General features: G+C 36.8%; 1 protein-coding gene across 4 annotated transcripts in view; it reads left to right on the forward strand.

The window, feature by feature from the left end:
- The window catches only part of ITCH (itchy E3 ubiquitin protein ligase), a 96,916-nt gene that overhangs the window by 60,664 nt on the left and 14,891 nt on the right, over positions 1 to 21,361 (forward strand). For all 4 annotated transcript variants that reach the window (XM_043480447.1, XM_043480448.1, XM_043480446.1 and 1 more), the window contains 8 exons: positions 7,558 to 7,642; positions 11,236 to 11,364; positions 13,838 to 13,910; positions 14,752 to 14,823; positions 17,702 to 17,790; positions 19,535 to 19,694; positions 19,961 to 20,094; positions 20,849 to 20,989. In XM_043480447.1, the coding sequence (XP_043336382.1) occupies positions 7,558 to 7,642; positions 11,236 to 11,364; positions 13,838 to 13,910; positions 14,752 to 14,823; positions 17,702 to 17,790; positions 19,535 to 19,694; positions 19,961 to 20,094; positions 20,849 to 20,989 (883 nt within the window). The remainder of the gene's footprint in view (positions 1 to 7,557; positions 7,643 to 11,235; positions 11,365 to 13,837; positions 13,911 to 14,751; positions 14,824 to 17,701; positions 17,791 to 19,534; positions 19,695 to 19,960; positions 20,095 to 20,848; positions 20,990 to 21,361) is intronic.

Below are 21,361 nucleotides of genomic sequence, written 5' to 3' on the forward strand. Positions count from 1 at the left end.
ATTACATATTTATGGATGATAAACCTTGCTCTTGCTTGAGTGAATATCTGAGATTTTTGGGTGTCTTGGTTTAATTTGGAGTGCCAAAATAGGCATTAAATTCCCCAGATGTTCTAAGTTACTCTTCTAAAATTTAAAAGTATTTTGCCCACTCAGCATAAGAAGGACTGGATTATGATACTTAGGAAAATCTGGATGGACCTCCAGAGCATTATGCTTAGTGAAAAATATTCATTTCAAGAGATTATGTTCTAATATGATTCAATTTATATAACATTCTTAAAATGACAAAACTATAGAGATGAGAAATAGATTAGTAGCTGCCAGGAGATAGCCACTGACTGGTAGGTCGTTCCAAATATAGGAGTTAACATGAGTGGTTCTTACGTAGTGGTGGAACAGTTCTGTCCCTTGACTATGGTGGTGATTACACTGATTTGTACATGGAATGAAAGTGTATTGAACTATATATTACAGAAATGAATTCAAACTTTAAAAATTAGTAAAGATTGAGTTAAGTTTATAGTCAACAGCAATGTATCTGTAAGTTTCCTGATTTTGATACTCTGCCATAACTACATAAGATGTCATCATTGGGGTAAACTGATTGAAGGGTATATGAGATTCTTTGAACACTTTTTGCTTCATGATACAATACTTATTTCAAAATAGAAAGCTTTAAAGATGATTTTGATCATATTTGTGCTTTTAAAACACAGTTCAGAGGTTGATAGAGTTGATGTTATCTGAAAGAGCAGTGGAAGGGGGAACATGGTAGGGTACTGACTTTGTGTCCTACACCGTGAGTACTTGGGTAAGCTCTATTGTCAAGTACCTTAGTTATTAAAACTTTGTTAATAGACTTTAAGATGAGCCTGCCCTACCAGATTATTTTATATGTGTTATATAAGTCATAGAGCTGTAGTAAGTTTCTAGAATAAACATGACAATATAGAAACAGTTCTGCATGGAAGAGAAAGACTATGTATCAGTAGAAAGTGGAAAACAGAGTAAAACCATTTATGGAACCAGTTGAAGTTTTATCTTCAAGAGCTGCAGATATTTCAGAAAGTAATAGTTCTAGGTAGTCTTATTGGGAAACATCAGTTAGATAGGTTGCTCTAGCATTGTTTTAGGAATGGAGGGGGAAAAAATTGATGTCAAGGTCACATGAATCTGGGCAAAAAATGAAATTGGCTGATTAAGCCTGCCTTTCAGTTGTGGCTCAGCTGGTAAAGAATCCACCTGCAATGCGAGAGACCTGGGTTCAATCCCTGGGTTGGGAAGATTCCCTGGGTTGGGAAGATCCCCTGGAGAAGGGAAAGGCTACCTACTCCAGTATTCTGGCCTAGAGAATCCTATGGAACTGTATAGTCCATGGGGTCGCTAAGAGTCAAACTGAGCGACTTTCACTTACCACAGAATACACAGAAGAACTGTGCAAAGAAGCTCTTAATGACCCGGATAACCATGATGGTGTGACCATACACCTAAAGCTGGACATCCTAGACTGTGAAGTCAAGTGGGCCTTAGGAGGCATTACTACAAACAGAGCTAGTGGACCTGATGGAATTCTAGCTGAGCTATTTCAAATCCTAAAAGATGATGCTGTTAAAGTGCTGTACTCACTGTATCAGCAAATTTGGAAAACTCAGCAGTGGCCACTGGACTGGAAAAGGTCAGTTTTTGTTCCAATCCCAAAGAAGGACAATACCAAAGAATGTTCGAAGTACCACACCATTGCATTCCTTTTGCATGCAAGAAGGTCATGCTTGTCTACGGCCATACCACCCTGAACGCGCCTGATCTCGTCTGATCTCGGAAGCTAAGCAGGGTTGGGCCTGGTTAGTACTTGGATGGGAGAAGGTCATGCTCAAAATCCTTCAAGCTAGCCTTCAACAGCATGTGAACCAAGAACTTCCAGAGGTACAAGCTGAATTTAGAAAAGGCAGAGGAACCAGAGATCAAATTGCCAACATCCATTGGCTCATAGAAAAAGCAAGAAATTCCAGAAAAACATTTACTTCTGCTTCACTGACTACACTAAATAAAGCCTTTGACTGTGTGGATCGCAACAAACTGGAAATTTCTTCAAGAGATAGCAGACCACCTCACCTATCTCCTGAGAAACGTGTATGCAGGTCAAGAAGCAACAGTTAGAACTGGACATGAAACAACAAACTGGTTGAAAATTGGGAAAGGAATTTGTAAAGACTGTATACTGTCACCCTGCCTGTTTAACTTATATTTGGAGTACATCATGTGAAATGCCAGGCTGGATGAAGCTCAAGCTGGAATCAAGATTGCCAGGAGAAATACCAATAACCTCAGATACACAGATGACACTACCCTAATGGCCGAAAGGGAGAGAAACTGAAGAGCCTCTTGATGAAAGTGAAAGAGTGAGTGAAAAAGCTGGTTTTAAACTCAACATTCAGAAAACTAAGATCGTGGCACCTGGCAAGTAGATGGGGAAAAAATGGAAACAGTGACAGACTTTATTTTCTTGGTCTCCAAAATCACTACGGATGGTGACTGCAGCCATGAAATTAAAAGATATTTGCTCCTTGGAAGAAAAGCTATGACCAACCTAGACAGCTGTTAAAAAGCAGAGACGTCATTTTGCTGACAAAGGTCCATGTAGTCAAAACTATGGTTTTTCCAGGAGTCATGTATGGATGTGAGAGTTGGACCATAAAGAAGGCTGAGTGCCAAAGAATTGATGCTTTCAAACTGGTGCTAGAGAAGACTCTTGAGAGTCCCTTGGACAGCAAGGAGATCAAATCAGTCCTAAAAGATATCAACCCTGAATATTTGTTGGAAGGACTTTGCTGAAGCTCCAGTACTTTGGCCACCTGTTGTGAAGAGCTGACTCATCGGAAAAGACCCTGATGCTGAGAAAGATTGAGGGCAGGAGGAGAAGGGGGTCGATAGAGGATGAGATGACTGGATGTCATCATTGACTCAATGAACAAGTTTGAGCAGACTCTGGGAGATAGTAAAAGACAGGGAAGCCTGGCGTGCTGCAGTCCATGGGGTCGCAGAGAGTCAGACACGACTGAGCAACTGAACAACAATTGCCCTTGAAGTTATTTATCCTTAACATTCCTGTGAATCAGAGATAAAAAATGTAATAGTTCATAGTTATAACTATTATTGTTACTAGCTTATAAAACAAAAGGAAGGCATATGAAAGTGGTGAAGGTCTTTATTCACTAGTGTCTGGTAGTTTGGTAAGGGATCTTTTGGCTCTGTGGGACCTTATAATGGACAGTGTGTGATTGGTATGAAGTACTTTAGAAAAAAATGTTGTTCTTAGACATACCAAACTAGAGCTGTTTGGTTGAATTCCCTGACATGAATGGTCTTCTCAGCTTTATTTCAGGAGTTGTTTTACATTCATGTTACAGAAGAGAAGCTGATGGACTGAAACATCTGTAGGTCGTATATTAATCCTCTTGATTTTATTGCAGAAAAATCTTGACTGGGTTTTGTTAGAAGCACAAACTAGTTTGCATCTTCTCTAGGGTAGCTGTTAAGAAAAATTGTTTCTTGCTCACAGAAGCATGAATTGCAGTTTGTGTTGCCTTTATTTGAAAAGCCTTTCCTGCAGAGCTAGTCCTTGTTTCTGTGTTTATCATTATATCATCAGGATCTTTCTCATTTTTATTTTAGCCAACAATACTTCCCTAAAATACTGCCTCTAGAGACCCAATCTCTCCTTATGTATGTTATCAGAATTTTTCTTTGGTTATTTTACATTCTGTTTATGTTTAGGTTTCACGCTCCTGAAGTTGAGGTGCAGCCCTTCCCCCTTAAATGAGTTCATGATCATCCTATTATTTAGACTGAGCACTGCTTTCTTTGTGAACTGAATTCTGCCCTTGGGGCATATGCTTTATTTGTGGAGCCAGGGATGGCTCTGGTATTAAATGAGAAGCACCTGATAGACCCTCAGCGTTGATCCAGGAAATAAAATCCCAGTTTATAGCCTGTGTTGATGTTCTGAAATTGTCAGCATTAGTTTTGTGATGCCATGTATTTTTAAATCCCACTTCCTAACCCTTTCAGACTTTTGTATGCTTGGACTAGACATGACTATCTTAGAAGATGACAGTGAAGAATTTATAACACATGCAAACTATAGAGGCTGGAGAACAAAGAATGCTTTTGGTTCAGCGATATAGTCTAATAGGGCTTTTTATAGCTGGTTTACCCATCAAGTACAAAGCTGTCTTCTCATTTTCAGAGTTGCTATGAAAGAATACATAGAACATCAAGAAGCTTCTGTTGTTCAGTGCCTTATTCATCAGGTCAGGAAATGGTTTGATGTGTATTCAGGTTTGGTGTTCAGTAATTTCAGGATTGTTTATCATGTGATTTTTCAACAAAGTAAGAAATCACCTCTGTAATCACAGTACATCTCATTAAGCACATGAGCCTTCAGTTTGCAAGTTTGAGGTTCCATCTTTGAAGTTTTGGTCTTCACAGCCTCTTCCAAGAAATGCTGGTATCAGCACTATATACTTAGAACAAACATAGAAATAAGTTTTTTTCTTTTTTTTTTCCTGGGTAAAACCATTTTGTTAACCTACCAAAGCACTTCATTTTGTTTTCTGGTTTGAGGTACAACCATTAAACATGGTTCACAAGAAAATACAATGACTATTCAACTACAATTACAGGAGTTTGAAACCTCACTCATTGTTCATACAATACTTTTACGATTTCATACAACTGTACAGTCTATTTAAGCTACGTTTAAGTTTATTGCTAACCAAAAGACCATTATCAAAGACCTATAGAGTTTTGTAACAACAGAAGAATAACTTACGTTAGGAATACACTTTGCTTTAAAAACTACTTGACTAGTGATGTGTATGGTTTTCTTATTCTTTTAAGTTTTCTATCTACTTTATCTTATCTCATGTTAGCTTTTGATGGAGTTTTGTTTTTGTTTTGAAATGTTTTTAAGTTTTTATTTAGAAAGCCTACCTAGTAAAGTCACAGAACTACAAAATGTGTGAGCTGTAATCTAAGTGCACAAAGTAAATATTTAAAATGTCAAAAAGTATTATTCAGATTTTTCATTGAAAAGAGAAACTGTTTGGATAAGACATTTAAAAATGATAAAAACAAAAGCACGCCAAAAAAGTTTTGGAATAAGACAAAACTACTCCAAAGCCTTAAATCTGTATATCTGAAAAGAAAAAAAAGGGAAATCTCCATGCCATCCCTAGCTTCATGCCACCATTTAATAAACATTGACCATGGGTAAGATGAGGGTGTCCTTAGCTGAGGTCAGTAACTCACCAGGGTTCTCAGACCTCAGACCCCTTGAAGAAGCCAGGCAGTGACTCTGTTCATGTTAGGTTTTTGAGAGACTCTCTGGCCCTGAAATCTGAACTTATATGGCAGTTAATAGATAAATATATACTCAGCTAGGCACTTATGATGTTAATTTTAGATTACAAAAGTTACTTAAGATTGTTGGTGTACAAGAAATTTATAAATTCTGTAAGTGTATTTAAAAATTTAAATTTAAACTATCTGGAACATTAACTTACTTTTTAATTTATTATGTAGCTAGCTGTAGTGCTGTGGATGCTTCTTTTTGCCTCAGACAGTTCTTAAAGTTGGTTCCATGTTTCCACACTCGAGGTGCCATGGCCAGCAAAGCCGTTGATACTATCTAGGGTGTGTCACAAGATGCAGAGTCCGTTTTCTGTATTTAAGGTGTGTCACAAGATGCAGAGTCCGTTTTCTGTATTTAAGGTGTGTCACAAGATGCAGAGTCCGTTTCCTATATTTTATATATTCCAGAAGTTTTGTTTCCATTTTAGGCTCAGCTGGTAGAGAAAGTAGCAGAGCTGTCAGGAGCAGATTCGTGATACTCACCAATATGCTCCTTCTTTCCCAGCACCAGCCTTACCCCCACCTTCCACCTCCTACCCCAGTATCATCACTGCTACTTGAGATCATGGATTCAGTGCTGGAGAGAAGTTGAAAGATACCAAACACTACCTTGACAAGGCTGTATAATTTGGCCTAACACTCATTCTGCAATATCTTGCTTAAAGAAAAGTCCAAAAGATTTACATAAGTGTTGTTTGGAAAATAGACATGAACTTTCAAACCATAGGAATAAAAATAATTAAGCTTAATGGAGTTAAGCTTAATTTTTTTAATTGCTAATTTTAAGGTAACCATGCTTTTTAAAAAGTGGGAATCCATTTTATAATAATGAATTCTTAAGTGTTCATTTTGAGACATCTTGGCCAAATTTAAAAGATTTAGACACTGGAAGAGACCTATCTTTTGAATAATTAATTTGTAATGGAGCAGAGGAAACAATAATTCAAAACAGCAGAACTAATGTTAATATTAAAATTTCAAAGCTACTTGGTTATTAAAAGAAAATTACATCTACACATCTTCTAAACTTAATGAGAAAGCTCAGAGAAGCAAACAATTGTGTAGAATGGGTATAAGAGAACTAGGAGAATCCTAAAACAAAATGCAGGTGGGGAAACACACTGCTTCAGATACAGATACAGTAAATTAAAGAGTTGAGCCCTGCTGCCCAACTCTGGTGTAAAAAGTTACTATAGATATTTAGGATAGGAAACTGGTTGTATTAAACAGGATGTATTTTGGAATAATGTCTTCTCTAGTTGAGTAATACCTAGCATATAGCAAAGAAACAGGTTTTCCTGGTGACTCAGATGGTAAAGAATTCACCTGCAATGCAGAAGACCCAGGTTTGATCCCTGGGTCAGGAAGATCCCCTGGAGAAGGGAATGGCTACCCTCTTAAGTATTTTTGCCTGGAGAATCCTATGGACAGAGGAGCTTGGCGGGCTATAGTCCATGGGGTCACAGAGTCAGACATGACTCAGTGACTCAGCACATAACAAAGAAACAGTTAAGTTACATACCCCCATTATATTTTCGGAAATGAGATGGTGCAATATGAAAAAAAAATCTCTGAATGGAGATGTCAGTTTCCATCCTACATCAGCTAGCTAGAGTCTAGCTACTACTTAATTCTGAGATTAGGGGCAGATCACTTAGCCTATCTGAAAATCCTTATCTTTAAGATAAATGAAAACTACCTACTCTGTGGGACTGTTAGGGGAAGGAAATGGCAACCCATTCCAGTATTCTTGCCTGGAGAATCCCATGGATGGAGGATTCTGGTAGGCTACAGTCCATGGGGTTGCAAAGAGTTGGAAACGACTGAGCGACTTCACTTCATGCAAATTTAAAGCAGTTAGTTATTCTTGCTGTTGTTGGTTAGGTTGAACAGAAAGATTCTGTGGGCAGGATATTGTGAATTATAGCTGTTTAGTTTCTAGGATAAAATGATATTTTTATAACTTGAGTAAGTATGTAGATTTAGTAGTGAAAGAATAAATTAAAACTTTAAAAGTTATGATTTAAAAACTACAAAATCAACAGTGCAGTGAAAAATGGCAATATCAGCTCATCTTAATTTGAGGAAGAAGACTATGCCAACTCTAATGCTTTACCTTTTTTTTTTTCTTCTGTTTTAAAGAGAAGAGAACGGACAGCAACGGTAGAGTATATTTTGTCAACCACAACACTCGTATTACACAATGGGAAGACCCCAGAAATCAAGGGTAAGAACTTGTAGTTGTTAGTATACAGATAACCTCTTAAAGATTATACCGTATTTCCAACTCATTTATGAAAAAGATCAGTTACATATTCTTTCCTCAAAGGTCTTAATCACCCACATATTTTAGAAAGAGAAAAAAATATACTATTACATTTTTTTCCCCCAAAATTACCTGTTTGTTATAAGACCAGCTTACTAATTCTAAAGCGGGGTTTTGCAAGCTGAGATCTCTCGGTAGAATTCGGGGAGTATGTGACTTAGAAGGGGGTAAAGACATGTTCGTGTGTGAAGGACCAAGGTCCAAACCTTTACCTGAAATTTGAGTGTTCTTTCCATTATGATTGTAGGTCACAACTATAGTAGAATTAACAATCCTAGGACTTTGCCACCAGTAGAAATCACAGATGTTTTTCTGCAGTTGTTGCAGAAATTTCAAAATACTGTTTACATACATCATTACAAGAACTTGCTGGTTAATATGTCACTGAAGGGATACATTATTACAAGCTTGTCTTTTTAATATTTGCTATGTATATAAAATTGTCTGTGACATTGTGATACCGCATGTATTCGTTCGCTAGAGCTGCTTTAACAGTACTACATATGGAGTGACTTGAACAACAGAAATTTGTCTTGTACATAGAAACATAAGATTTTATATCATTTTATGTTGCTTTAAAATCTTATGTTTTTAAAAGAAATATTTATATAGGCCACACCAGTTGGTGGGGCTTCCCAGGTTGTGCTAGTGGTAAAGAGTCCACCTAAAATACAGGAGACGTAGGAGACACTGGTTCTATCCCTGGGTTGGGAAGATCCTCTGGAGGAGGGCACAGCAACCCACTCTAGTATTCTTGCCTGGAGAATCCCATGGACAGAGGACCCTGGCGGGCTGCAGTCTGTGGGGTCACAAGCAATTGGACATGACCGAAGTGACTTAGCATGGAAGACATTAGCAACAAGATGGGAGGTCTCCAGGGGTACTTTCACTTGAGACTGACTACAAATTTAGGGCATCTCCCCAATGACTTTCAGGTTTAATATCTCACTAGAGAGACTTGAACTCATAGAAACTTTTTATGCTCACAGCCACATTTGTTACTAGTAAAGGATATAAATTAGAACAATAGAAGGAAGAGATGTTTAGGGCAGAGCCTGGGAAGGGTTCCAGATAACCCAGAATTGATGTGGAATATAATACGTGTTGAATATTACCAACCAGGGAATCGCACCTTTCTAGTATCCAGAGTTTTTATTGGGGCTCCATCATGTACTGCCTGCAAAGCTAACCTTTAGTTTCCAGCTCTTCCCCAAAGATGGGCTAATACCTTTTAGTGTCTAGTTTATTCCAGAGGTCAGAGCTGATAATGGCATATATTCCCAAAGCCTCCTTCATAAACCACCTGATTGGTGGTCTGATGTTTGAAGACCCTAAGCTTCAAAGGGGCTTCAAAGTATCTTCAAACAGAGATACTCCTGACAGGCAGGATATTCCAGAGGCGTAGAGATCTTTTCCCAGTAGCTGAGGGCAGAGGTCTGATCTCTATTTGGGTGTGATTAAATCTTCATGTCTCACATAGGTCAGAGTTTTAAGAACCTCTATTTTAAAGGTATGCCTTAAATTTAAAATCTATTTCTGGGTACCAGCAGATCACATTTTATAGAGTTATAGTATTTAACTTTAAATATTTTTGGGACTTCCCTGGTGGTCCAGTGGATAGAATCCATCTGCCAGTACAGGGGACATGGGTTCAATCCCTGGTCTGGGAAGATCCCACATGCTGCAGAGCAGCTAAGTTCGTGCACCACAACTGCTGAAACCCATGTGCTTAGAGCCCATGTTCCACAGTAACAGAAGCCACCGGAACGAGAAGCCTTTAGACCGCAACTGGAGAATAGCTCCCACTCAACACAGCTAGAGAAAGCCCATGTGCAGCAACAGAGAGCAGCCTAAACAGACAGAATACTGAGCTTTCAACTTTGAAAATACGTACTTTCAGTTTCTTAAAAAGTAATAAGAATTTCGTAGGTAACATTTTTAATTTTAAAATTCTATCACTAAGGATAGATTAGACCACATCACCTTTCTCTAATTTGCTATCATTTTTTGCTCCCCCTTGAACCTTTTAAAGTTTCAGAGTGGAAATAAGAACCATATTTTTACAAGTAAACTAATGAGCCAGTTCTATCCAATTTGTTTTCAAGACAACTTGTTACTGATACTGTCTTGCAAATATGATTACAACAATTGGGAAGAGTTCTTAAAAGTTTTAGATAGTCTATTTGTCTGACATTTGCATGTAGTTCTGTGAATATAGTTAAATGTTAACTTTTTGACATGGTTCACAAAATATTGTTCTAGGCGGTAATTCTAAGCCTTTTGTTCTTCTGAAGTAAACTTGAGGAAAGTGACACTCCTGTCAGCAATAGTGGCTCTCTAAAACAGTGAGATTAAGTGCCACCAACCCCTCCTTTTCCTCCTTTCTGATGTGAACTTGAACATTTCCATTGTTTCGTCATCTCACCAAACCCACCAGATGAGAAAATTGAAACTGGAGAATAGACAAAAATGAATTGGAAAATATGGATAAAACTTGAAACATTGAAGTTTAAAGAGCATAAGCAAGATCTTAAGACAGGTATTGAGTAAGTGGGTAGGCATACTCCCTTAGAAAGATTTGAGTTGCCTTAACAGGAATAGTAGAGATTCTGGACAAGGGGAAAGTCTTGACTTGGAAGTTTGGCACAATGTCTTGTGAAATGGTGAGTCTACTACACAGGGTTCATGGAAGGGACTTGGAGATAGAATGCAGAGGTAAAACTGAAATGGAGCATAGAGGGTGCTGCACAGGGGCAAAGTGAGGGCCAAATGGGGGAGTTTAGATCTTGTATTTGGTTAGTGATGAATAGTGATACCACTTTAGAAGAGAATAGATTTGTTCAGATCTCTGTTTTGGTATTCTGTCAGCAATATGAAATGAGTCAAGGACCAGAGCAAGACTCAAAGCAGGAAAACCTTTGAGGTTTAGCAGGAAAAGTGGCTATTTTGAAAGTTTAAAAGATAAATAGAGCCAGAGTAAGGAAATCAACCCTAAATATTCATTAGAAGGACTGAAGGCGGCAAAGGATGAGATGGTTAGATAGCATCACCGACCCAATGGATATGAGTTAGCAACCTCTGGGAGACAGTAAAAGACAGAGAAGCCTGGCGTGCTACAGTCCATGGGGTTGCAAAGTCAGACACAACTTACCAACTAAAGAACAGAACAACAACAAGGATGGTACTAGGGATTGAAAGCTGTGATGAATGAACATGAAGAGTTATAAGGCAGAATTGGCGGAGCTTGGTTACCATGAGATGTTTAGGCAGGTAGGTAATCCAGGCAGAGTAGATGGGAGAAGACTGGTTGATAGATCTGTTCACGTGTTTAACGTGCTTGTAGGATTTTAGTAAACTGCTGGAAAATGCTAGACTAACTGGTTTTCTAGAAGATATCTACTGCATTTATGGGTATGTTTAGTTTCTGTACTTGGCAAACAAGGAACTCTTAAACATTTTTTATTTGTTTATATATTTTTCTATGTTTTATGTAGTCAATTAAATGAAAAGCCCTTACCTGAAGGCTGGGAAATGAGATTCACGGTAGATGGAATTCCGTATTTTGTGGACCACAATAGAAGAACAACCACCTATATAGATCCCCGCACCGGAAAATCTGCCTTGTAAGTTTTCTAAATGTTTTGATTAAAAGTAAAACTGATTCCTAAGATTTTTATGTAAAGATATCAATTACTGAAAAATGCAGTTCTTACTATTTTTATCTGTTAACGCAGCACTAAATGAGAGTGTTCAGAAATTATCATTACAGTACTGCTCACCAATTAATCCCTGATTTCTGATACCCACTTTCTTTCATTTCTATCACCTTTTAACTTGAAGGCTCCTTTATTTTTCTTTTTCATTTTTGAAAAGTAACTATGTTTGTTTAATGTGTTTCCAAGGTTCATCCATGTTTTAGCTTTTATCAGAATTTCATTCCTTTTTAAGACTGAATAACAATCCATTTTATGTGTTACCATACTTCGTGTATACATGTGGCTCATGGACATTTGAATTACTTCCACCTTTTGGCTATTGTGAATGATGCTGTGAACATGAATGTACAAATATCTCTTTAAGTCCTTGCTTTCAGTTCTTTTGTGTGTATACTCAGAATTGTTGAATCAAATGATAATTCTGTGTTTTTTTGAGGCATTGCCAGACTTTTCCACAGTGGGCATATTGTTCTAATGTTCTTACCGGTAGAGCACATGGGGTTCCAGGTTTTCCACATCAGTGCCAACAGTTGTTACTCTGTGTGTGTGTGTGTGTGTGTGTGTGTGTGTGTATGTATATGTGTGGTGGTGGTGTTCAGTTGCTAGGTCGTGTACAACTCTGTGACCCCATAGGCTACAGCATGCCAGGCTTCCCTGTCCTTCACCATCTCCTGGAGTTTGCTCACATCCATGTCCATTGAATCCGTGATGCTGTCTAATCATCTCGTCCTCTGCCACCTTCTTTGCCTTCAATCTTTCCTAGCATCAGGGTCTTTTCCAGTGAATCGGCTCTTAATGTCAGGTGGCTGAAGTATTGGAGCTTCAGCATCAACCCTTCCAGTGAATATTTAGGGTTGATTTTCTTTAGGATTGATTGGTTTGACCTCTTTGCTCTCCAAGGGACTCTCAAGAGTCTTCTCCAGCACGATTTGAAAGCATCAATTCTTTGCTGCTCAGCCTTCTTTATGGTCCAGCTCTCACATCTGTACATGATGTGTATAATGCCATCCTCGTTAGTATGAAGTGGTATCTCATTGTATGATACCCAAATCAGCCAAAAACAGTATACGAAAATTATTGAGTAATATTTTTATGAACATAGATGTAAGCATCTTTACCAAAATAATGGCAAATTAAGTCCAGCAAGATATAGGAGGGATATTACACCATCATCATGTGGAGTCCCTCCTCCCCGTGCAAGATTGATTGAATTTTGTATATTAAACCAATTTAATTCAGCACATTACTAGATTAAAGGAGAAAAAGCAGTGTACAGAGTATACAAAATACAGTGCTAGTTTACTATAAACTTTCAGCTGCCTTAGAAACTTTCTTATCTGATAAATAGTATCTGTATAAGATTAATGGCAAAATACCTCTTACATCAGGAATAGGACAAGTATTTCTTCTGTCACTACTTCCAAATTCAACATTGTGTTGGTAGTCCTGTGAGATTGGAAAGAAATAAGATTGAAAGGAAAGAAGTAAAACTCTTTTTTCACACAGATCCCAGGTAACACAATTGTCTGTATAAAAATCATATGGAATCTAGGGGATAGGGGAAAAAACTAGAACTAGCAAGTGAATTTAAGTGTTGCCAGATACAAAGTCAATATATAAAATCAATTGTATTTCTACATTGAACATTTAGAAAATGAAGTCAATAGTAGCTCAGGGAAAAAGCAAATAATCTTGCGGTGTGAAGTCCAGGCCTAGTTTGGAAGCCCATGGTATCATCAGTGATCTGAGCTTCTTTATTTCTGTCCTACCATGCTAGGCCATCATCTGTGTGAGAGTCACCTAATAGTTTGTGATAGCTGCCTGAAGCTTAGCTGTCATAGTCCCACTCTGAGCTGGGATATGGAGGAAGAACAAATTGGAAAGGGGGAAGAAAATCCCTTTCCAGCTATCCCAGCTCTCTTTAAAAGAGCCTTCCTTCCTGGAAGTCCTATTCAATAGCACTTCCACTTAAGATTACTAGCCATAGTTAAGTTACACAGCCACACTGGGAAGTGTTGTTTTTATCCTAAGTAGCAATCTGCCCAAGTAAATCTCAAGATTGTATTAAGGAGAAAGGAGAGTGAATTTGGGAGTAGATGCCCTTCTCAGACAAAACCTCCTTTACCTAGCCCTGTTATATTTGGCTGAATATAAGAGAGAATCTCAGAAACAGCAGCTTTAAAAAGATCAAAATGTATTTCTGTTTTCTTACTTAAAAGTGGTCATGGGGAGTATTTCATTTTTAAGGTGGTTTTAGGAGTATGTTGTACTGGGACATTTTTGTATTTAACTACTAAGTACTTAGGGAGTGTGATGTTGTGTTTTCCTTCAGTATTTTATCTTACAAGCAGATTTATGTCATATTAACATTGTTCCTCAGAGACAATGGACCCCAGATAGCCTATGTACGGGACTTCAAGGCAAAGGTTCAGTATTTCCGTTTCTGGTGTCAGGTTAGTACCAGTACTGTATTTCCGTACTCCTTTTATTATGTTGCTTACACAATCAGTGATTGTAGAATTAATTAACGTATAGATAAACAGGTAAAATATGGAAGGGTTGGAATTTTTCTATTTTTAGATTCAAGAAATAGATTTATCACTTAGGTAATTTATGGCTTCTCTTGTCCAGAAGAATAAATTTGAAACCATTTGAATAAGGAAGCATTGCTACTCATTTCGGTACTCATTATTTTCAAGTTGGAAAAATCTTCAAATGAGTTAAAACTTTTTCTGGTATATAAATTGTAACCAGCTCCTTTCATATCTAGCATTTGATATGACTTTGATAGATCCATATGTATGTGTCATTTTGATAGATACATTAGTACACATATGTGATTATATTCAGAGTATTTTTAACAGACATTATCAATTATTTTTAATATAAATGTTTAGTGAATTAGTGGTTTCTTTATGGGTTCTCAATAAAATTAATGCATTAGTCCAAGTGTGACTGTGATGAATATTTTTAAATTTCAAACTTATAATTAATTGGTCCCATGTAAACCAAAAAAATTTGAATTAGCTTTTTGAAAATTTAAGTGAAAATTTGACTCATAAAGTAATCACTGGTGTGTACAACATCTTGCTTTCTTCTGTTTTTTATATATCAGATGATCTATAATTAGCATGAATACCCACAAATGTATGGTTAAACATTATTAAATAAAAATTCATATTCATAGTTACTTGTTACTGTAAATGAAAAAAAGTAAGTAAAACTTTATTCTTTTGGTTTTTTGATAGGCCATTTTAATGGTGAGAGTTGACTTAAGACATTCTTATATTTCAGCAACTGGCCATGCCACAGCACATAAAGATTACAGTGACAAGAAAAACATTGTTTGAGGATTCCTTTCAGCAGGTACTGTTTTATTCACTCAATGGTTTGCCCCCTGGCTTCTAACCCAAAACCTTTGGTGCTGGCAGTTTAATCTAAACACTTTGATGAAATCCTTGAATTTTTTAAGTGTAATTTCATCATCAGATTCCTTAGTACTTAAAATTTAGGAAAATGCAGATAGCTTTGTGTGTGTATGTTTTGTGTATGTGTATGTTCTATGCTTTTGAAATGTCATAGTAATTTAATACTAGTTTCATGTTTCCATTTCTAAGCTCGGTATTTGATTTGAAATTGATATTTAAGTAAGAAAATAGGCTTTTGGTAGATAAACATCTGCCAAAGTTCCATATGAACAAAGTTCATATGAACATTGTTGGCTCCAGATAGAGAAAGAGGGAGAATTTATATTTATACTTCTGTATTACTTGCATTTTTATAATAAGCATGTTTATTCTTATAATTTTAAGAGTTTTTTTATGTAGTAAAAAGTGTAACTGGTCACTGATGACAGTATCTAAAAATAATGTTCTTAGGAGTAGTCTCAAATGTTTTAGTTGTCTTTAGAACCTGAGTTAATTTACTACTTGGTTTATTTTACAACTTTGTTTACCAACCAAATGCAGCTAAGTATTAAGTGATTGGGCTTCCCTGGTAGTTCAACCAGTAAAGAATCCACCTGCAATACAGGAGTCACAGGAGTCTCAGGAGACGTGGGTTCGAATCCTGGGTTTGAAAGATCTCCTGGAGGAGGGCATGGCAACCCACTTGAGTATCCTTGCCTGGAGAATCCCATGGACGGAGCAGCCTGGCAGGCTACAGTCCATAGGGTTGCAAAGAGTTGGACATGACTGAAGCAACTGAATACGCACACAAACATTAAGTGATTGTTGTATGAAAATAACCAGTGGGAAAAATATCTCAGTTTGAAAACTTCCAGTTCATTCTTATTTTATGGACAGATGTGAATGTGATTCTTTAATATCAAACTTTTATGATAATTTGGTAGCTACAGCTTCACAAAGTGCCAAGCTGCATGCAAACAGAAAAAAGATTGAGATAGTTGACAATGGCTGTCTGCTTACTTTCAGAAGCAGTTACATTCTTTACTAATGGAACCTGTTATTAACATTGAAGGGAAATACCTGCTAAGTAGGAGCAGACAGTTTTTTAGGAACAGAGCTTGACTAAGGCCACTTTAGGGAATTATGAGTCATTCCCTTAGTCTGATGTAAGGAAAGCTCCAAGGCCATTCTCTGTCCCATTGTTGCCTCTCTGTTCTTTTCATGTTCGTAACCAGTATGTAGTCACTGAGTGGTCAATTCCTGGTGAGCCAGTTTCTTGGAACGTGACTTGATGATAGCAGTGCTGAAAAGATGTAGATATGAGTAAATGTCCCTTTAGCATTTGACACCTGGAGACTTTTGCAGAATGACAGATCAGGTGATGCTAAAACAGTTTTTAAAAATTCTTACCCTAGACTGTACACCCATCCAATAAATGTGAAATGAAAACTTAAAAATGGGATTGCTTTGGAAGAGTGACATATAACAAAAATAACATCAGATTTTCTTCATAATGTTTGGATAAAGTTGTTTAAGGTAGTGTGTTTTTTGACATAGCAAAACTGCTTATGGGGGAAATGGCAGGAGAAACATTTCTTTTTTTCCTTCATATTGTGTGCTGGGTGTGCTAAGTCACTTCAGTCATGTCTGACTCTTTGCGACCCTGCCAGGCTTCTCTGTCCTTGGGATTCTCCAGGCAAGAATACTAGTGTGGGTTTCCATGCCCTCCTCAAGGGCATATTCCCTACCCAGGGGTTGAACCCGTGTCTCTTACATCTCCTGTGTTGGCAGTCGGGTTCTTTACCACTAGCACCCTCTGCAAAGCCCTCCTTCATATTAGACATTTGTTAAAGGGTATTATTTAAAGATATTTTTTACAGGGGAACAGCAAAAGAGATCAGGGACTATCCTACAGTTTGGGGAGCAGCCACAGGGACAAAGAATAACCAGAAGGACCAAGAAATGAACAAAAAAGATAATTTTAACTTATTTCCATTGATATATTTGTAGCCTATAGTATTTGTAGAACATTTGTCATAAGCATCAAATTATTTGTTTCATGTGGGATATGAATTCATGAAAGTATAGGAACTGAGAGATCCCTAGAATAAGCAGGTCACTTCCTGGGCCTCTTTAGATATTTAAATTTGATTGTTCATTCTTGTCCCTTCATAAAATAGAATCATTGTATGGACTTTCTTCTCTCTGTGTCATTTTTTTTTTTCTAAGAGTAATATTTATAATCTACATGCCCAATTTTGGGCAAGTATTTAAATACTTTTAAAAAAGAAGAGCCTGACTGACCTCTCCACTGTCGCTCAGTAATGTCACTGTCCTAAAAATGTGAAGGTGATCATATTAACTACTGTAGTAGAATACAAACTTTGAGCAGTTTTTCCAGTTTTCCACTGAGAATGTGTTTCCAAGGTAACTGTTCTCTCACAGCCGCTGTTTTTCTTTTCCAAGTTAGCCAATTAGCTATTATGTGTACCTTTTGGGTATAAAACAAACTGAAACCTGCCCAAACCAAATAAGGACCTAACCTCTGATCGTAGTCACAGTTACTCTGCTCTAAGCAAGTGAGAGAAGGAATTTTGTCAGTGGTAGGATCATTTAAAAGAAAATTATATATAAAGTATACAGAAATATAGATATGTGTAATTTATAAAATATTATGAAACTTTAATGTATTTTCTGTATGTGTGGAATTGACCAAACTACAAACACCATTCTATGTCCTGAGGAATTTAAGTTACTTAAAATGAAGGAGATTTCTAACCCGGAAGTAAGTGATTAAGGTGTTTCTACTTTTACCAATTCTTTTTTTTTTTTGGTAGATAATGAGCTTCAGTCCTCAAGATCTGCGAAGACGTTTGTGGGTGATTTTTCCAGGAGAAGAAGGTTTAGATTATGGAGGTGTAGCAAGGTAGTGATAATATGAATACTCAGAACTTAGTTCCTTTCCTCCAAAGGTATCATTACACTTTGCTTGCAAGTATTTTCTCAATTTTCTATTTCAGGAAAATGAAATGTAGCAAGTTTTTGTACCTTTATTAAATGTTGCAGTTATAAAACTTCAAAAACCATTAATTCAACACTTCTCTCTCTAAGGTACTGCTAGTTGATTTCACCCACATCACTCATTTATTCATCAGGATAATTCTGTGAGAGAATTTTACAGGTAATAATGAGGTATAGAGACTCACCAGAGACACATAACTAAGTTGTAGAGCCTGGATGCAAGTTTCACATTATCGAACTAGAAGCCAGTGTTCATTAGACTGCATCATATCTGTTCCATAGAACATACAAGGCCCTAGAGTGTTCAGGTCACTTTCCCCAACACAGACTGCTGATAGAAATAGTAGTCATTCAGTTCCCAACTGAGTTTAATAAATATATATCTGTTTTTAGAGTATAGAAGGCTATATAAAACAGGACTTAAAATTTTAAATTCTCCTTTCTTAATGTTGAAGCTTCTAATCAAACTCTGGAAGACAGACTCAAGCAGCAAGTTGCTTTGCTTATTCCATAATGATATATCATACACGGTTAAAAATTTGCATATCAGTGGCCTTACAAAAAGCAAGGATTTCAAAGTCAAGATTGCATTTGAATCCTTTTTCTGTACTTATTAGTATGACTTGGGGCAACTACCTTCATCTGTATAATAAGAGTGATCATAACTGCTTCTCTGGGATTGCTGTAAAGTGTAGAAATATAGTTTATTAATATCCTACTTCAGACCCTGAGTCTTTGTGGCGTCACTAACTGGTCACTGCATTTTAGTGGTTTTTACTTAGGTTTTGTTTCAAACTTCATATTTCAAAATGTATGAAGTAATCATAGGTAAATAAAAATATGAGTAGAAACATTTAATTTTGTACAAAGTAAAGAGAATTCAGGAGGAGGATAATCATTCATTCCTAGCTAGAAAATTAATCAGTAGTAGTAAGTATAAGCAGGATTACCACCAGAGGCCATAAATCAAAAGAAAAAGAAATCTCGGGCATGAATTGATAAACTGCCCCAGATTCACTCTGCCTACTGTTCTGCCAGATCCTCACCCCTGTTACATAGTAACTATAATCTTACATTAGTGTTGGTTGATACTTTCACAGCATTTGAATTAGAGCTTCTCAGTGTATTTTTCTAATGAATGAGTAGCTCAAATTAAGTGTTTTATTGCCTCTCTGAAATTGGAAGTTTTTTCATATTTAAGAGAGCAGTAGCACTTAATGAGCATCACTGAGGGGCTTGGACATGGATGGAATAATGTTAGACTTGTTTCAGCGAATCTAACCACATGGGTCAGCAGTGAAGTTTAAACTTCACTATGTTTAGTATTTCACTGATTCTAAGACTAAAATTTTCATATTTTAACATCTCTGAAACTGAGATGTGTATTACAGTTGGAAAATATTTTTAGTGGCTTATCAAATAATGTCTTTAAAGTCAACGATGTCTTAGAGTCTTTGAAATAAGTAGTGTGTAAATATCTTTGTAAAATAGATGGTGGTTTGTACAGAAGCTGTAAAAATCATTGTGAGACTAGAGAAATATCACCACCTGAGGAGTATAGATTCCTGAGAGCTTTATAACACTGCTCTTTGATTTATTGGTATGATTACTTACAAGATTTTTCACCCTAAATTTTCTTTTGGTTTCAGAGAATGGTTCTTTCTTTTGTCACATGAGGTGTTGAACCCAATGTATTGCCTGTTTGAATATGCAGGGAAGGATAACTACTGCTTGCAGATAAACCCCGCTTCTTACATCAATCCAGATCACCTGAAATATTTTCGTTTTATTGGCAGGTTTATTGCTATGGTAAGTGCAAGTGGAGAGCTGTGTTTACTTTGCTAGTTCAGCTATACTAAAGCATTGTGCCTTTAACTTTCTCGTTTGAAATTTTCTCATCACTAAGACATGTCTTGAGATTGGGTTGTTATATCTTCCCTTTTCCCAGAAATATTGCGTAATAGATTGTATGATGGGGAGCTGGTTTTATTTGTCTTTTAACTGAAGAACTCATCTTAACATTCTGAAAATACAGTGACTATTATAAAATTATGGATTGTTTTCTTCTTGCATAGGCTCTGTTCCATGGGAAATTCATAGACACAGGTTTTTCTTTGCCATTCTATAAGCGTATCTTGAATAAACCAGTTGGACTGAAGGATTTAGAATCGATTGATCCAGAATTTTACAATTCTCTCATCTGGGTTAAGTAAGTTTGTTTCCTTTTAATTATCAAAATATAATCTGTATGTTTTCTTTTAAAAAAAAAAATTTATTTCTTTGACTTTGCTGGGTCTCAGTTGTGGCATATGGGATCTTTGATCTCCTTTGGGGCATGTGGGATCTTTTAGTTGCAGCATGTGGGATCTAGTTCCCTGGACCAGGGATTGAACCTGGGCCCCCTGCATTGAAGTCTTAGCCACTGGACCACCAGGGAAGTCTCTAGTCTGTATGCTTTCATTATAATGTGGGTAATGTATTCAGACTGTAAGCATGTAATTGGTTTACTGAATTTACATGATTTATGTTAAATCTGTCTCATTATTCAGTATGATTATTTTTATAGAAATATACACAAAAATCTTAGGCAAAATATGACTATTAGAGCATCATGTTCCAGCTTTGTTATTCTGATGCTACAGTTTAACAATAGTTATTGAAGAATATATTGCTTCCCAGGTGGCTCAGTGGTAAAGAATCCACCTGCCTATGCAGGAAGACAAGGATTCGACCCCTGAGTTGGGAACATCCCCTGGAGAATGAATTGGCACCCCACTCCAGTATTCTTGCCTGGAGAATCCCATGGATAGAGGAGACTGGCAGGCTGTAGTCCATGATGTCACAAAAAAGTTGGACAAGACTTAGTGACTAAAACATTAATTACTGAAGAACATAGTCCTTTAGTTTTAAAAAGAACCTTAAATGATTGAATTAGTGTAACAGTGTTACTTTCATTTGGGCAGAGAAAACAATATTGAGGAGTGTGGTTTGGAAATGTATTTCTCCGTTGATAAAGAAATTTTAGGTGAAATCAAGAGTCATGATTTGAAACCCAATGGTGGCAATATTCTTGTAACAGAAGAAAATAAAGAGGAATATATCAGGTAAGAGAGAATGCTCTTTTTGGCATAGTTTTTAACCTTTCTGTTGGACTATATATAGCACGTTGATAAATTGCTTATTTCAAAAAGTATTATTTGCCTTTATACTAATTATTATGAGACCTGATTGTATGTTATTAAGGACACAATTCACCACTTCCTATCTTGTAAGTACATTGAGAGGAACAAATACTATAGGAGACATCGCTTTATCTAGTTATAATCATGGAACTGGAATCTGATGATATTTAATTTGAGACTTGATGTTTGGGAAGGATTCAGTTATGTAGAAATAGAGCAAAAGCTATTGGAAGCAGTACATAGGATGGGAAGCACAGGCCACAAATTGTGATTAGGGTTGCCGTAGTGTGTGGT

This window comes from Cervus canadensis, chromosome 10, assembly GCF_019320065.1.
Source record: "Cervus canadensis isolate Bull #8, Minnesota chromosome 10, ASM1932006v1, whole genome shotgun sequence".
Classification (NCBI taxonomy): Eukaryota; Metazoa; Chordata; class Mammalia; order Artiodactyla; family Cervidae; genus Cervus; species Cervus canadensis.